This window comes from Myotis davidii, unplaced genomic scaffold (genome assembly GCF_000327345.1).
Source record: "Myotis davidii unplaced genomic scaffold, ASM32734v1 scaffold332, whole genome shotgun sequence".
Classification (NCBI taxonomy): Eukaryota; Metazoa; Chordata; class Mammalia; order Chiroptera; family Vespertilionidae; genus Myotis; species Myotis davidii.
The window spans coordinates 1,901,058-1,903,036 of NW_006285779.1; the positions used below are offsets into that span (position 1 = coordinate 1,901,058).

At 55.4% G+C, this 1,979-nt stretch overlaps 1 protein-coding gene across 1 annotated transcript in view; it reads left to right on the forward strand.

Annotated features, from left to right (window-relative positions):
• SH3PXD2A (SH3 and PX domains 2A) overlaps nt 1–1,979 on the forward strand; it is a gene marked incomplete at its 3' end in the record, with an annotated part of 169,961 nt that overhangs the window by 148,998 nt on the left and 18,984 nt on the right. Inside the window, exon 9 of the mRNA XM_015559269.1 lies at nt 1,446–1,559. Within this exon, the coding sequence (XP_015414755.1) occupies nt 1,446–1,559 (114 nt within the window). The remainder of the gene's footprint in view (nt 1–1,445; nt 1,560–1,979) is intronic.

Sequence of the window (1,979 nt, forward strand, 5' to 3'; positions counted from 1 at the left end):
GGTGTGTTGTGTGTGTTTTTTAAAGACTTTTTTTCTAAAGCAGTTTTAGGTTCACAGCAAAATTGAGCAGAAGGTCCAGAGGTACATGTCCACACACATGCATAGACCCCCAGTATCCATATCCCCATCAGAGCGGTCCATTGTCACTATTGATGAGCATATACTGACGCGTCCTAATCACCCAGATTGGGTTTACCTCAGGGTTCACTTGGTGCAGTACATTCTGTGGGTATAGACAAGCATGTAGTGACGTGCACCATCGTTATGGTGTCATACAGACGTTAGGCCTCCGTGGCTTTGCAGAGCTGCACGCAGAGAGTTGTGGAACTCCTCACAAAGGGCGGGCACAGTGGGCATTCAGGACTAGATCATGGGCTATTTGCCACCCCAGGCCTGTCACTCAGCGCAGTGGGGACCTAGCTGAAGATCTACGATGACCCTGGGTTCTCAGCCGTGTGCAGTGGTGGGAATGTTTTCCTCTGAACCTTTCCATTCTCATCACAGCAGCCCTCAGGCAGCCTCCTCCACCTCCCAGTGCTAAGCCCAGCTGGGGATGCCCGGGAAGCCCCATGTGCCCCCTCCTTGGGCAGCCACTCGCTGCTGTGGGCAGTGACCAGGCCTTGGTGCTGCCCAGGTGAAGCCCTGGGTCTCTTGACAGGGAGTGGTGCAGATTTAGAATTGGTGAGCTCTGTCCTGGGTAGGAAAGAAGTGGAGCCAGATTGCTTTGGGGGCAGAGGAGGGTCAGGATGGAATGGGGCAAAGGCATCCTGTGAAGAGTACCTTCTAGGAAGGAAGGAGGGCATTTAGCAGACTTCCAAGACCTGGGTGCTCAGAGTACTTTGCTCAGTCAACGTTGGTTTGAATGATGAATGAATGAACCAATGCATGAAGAAAGAAAATGAACGAGCTTTTATCACTTGGCCATGACCGTCAAGGGTCACTCCAGGGTGCAGTGCCCAGTTACTGTGACTGAAATGTCAACACACGGGCAGCTGTAAGGAGCACAGATGTGGAAATGCCACTGACCCGTGATGGGGGAAGGGGAGTAGTGACCATTAGAAGGTACCTGTGAGGCGTTTATCCCTGGATACTTAGAAACAGAGAAAGCGTCCGAACTCAGGGCCGCACCAGTGGTCCTACTTCACAGACCCTGCAGGGTCTCTGGGTTTGGCCTTTCCTGCAGGGTGACTTTCACACATTGGACATACCATTGTCACGATATTTGGATTTTTTTCATCAAACACGTGTGGAAGTGTGCATCGCAGTCCATCGGGCCCTCTTCTCGGGGAGCGTGTTGGTCAGGCTCCTCGAGGCTGGACGTGGGCCAGGCATTTGCCGGGCTCCTGGGCTGTCTGGCTCTGTGCCTTCTCCTCCTCATCCAGGCCCTACCGCCTCTGCCACCCTGCTGGTTCTCATGGCACTATTCTCTCTTGTTCCCTCTGTAGGATGGTGGTTCGTGAGCACCTCTGAGGAGCAGGGCTGGGTCCCTGCCACCTACCTGGAGGCCCAGAATGGTACTCGGGACGATTCAGACATCAACACCTCCAAGAGCGGGGAAGGTAAGGGCCTGCAGGTTGTGGGGGGTGCAGGTAAGGAGGCAGGTTCTGGGAGCTGGCTGCCCCCGGGATCCCCAGGGATTGGTGCCCACCCCATCCCTAGCCCCAGGAATGAGCCCAACTCCTGGAGGCAGCTTTCCCACTCTTTTCCCTAAACCCATCACAGCCCCTGCAGAAAGCTGACCATGTTTCAGCCCCTCCGCTCTCGCTCCGACTCACAAGCTCACCTCCCATCCAGGCCTGTCCCTGCGGCCCCCATGTGAGGCTAAAATGAGAGGGGAAATTCCTGTGGGGTGTGGATCTCAGGGTTTGGCAACTTTGGAGCAGAGACTGGGAAGAAGAGTGTTGGGCTAGACCCCCAAAGTTCCCTGTTCCTCAAGAAGCCCCAGGCTCCTCTGGGCCCCACAGAGACCCCCCCCTCGC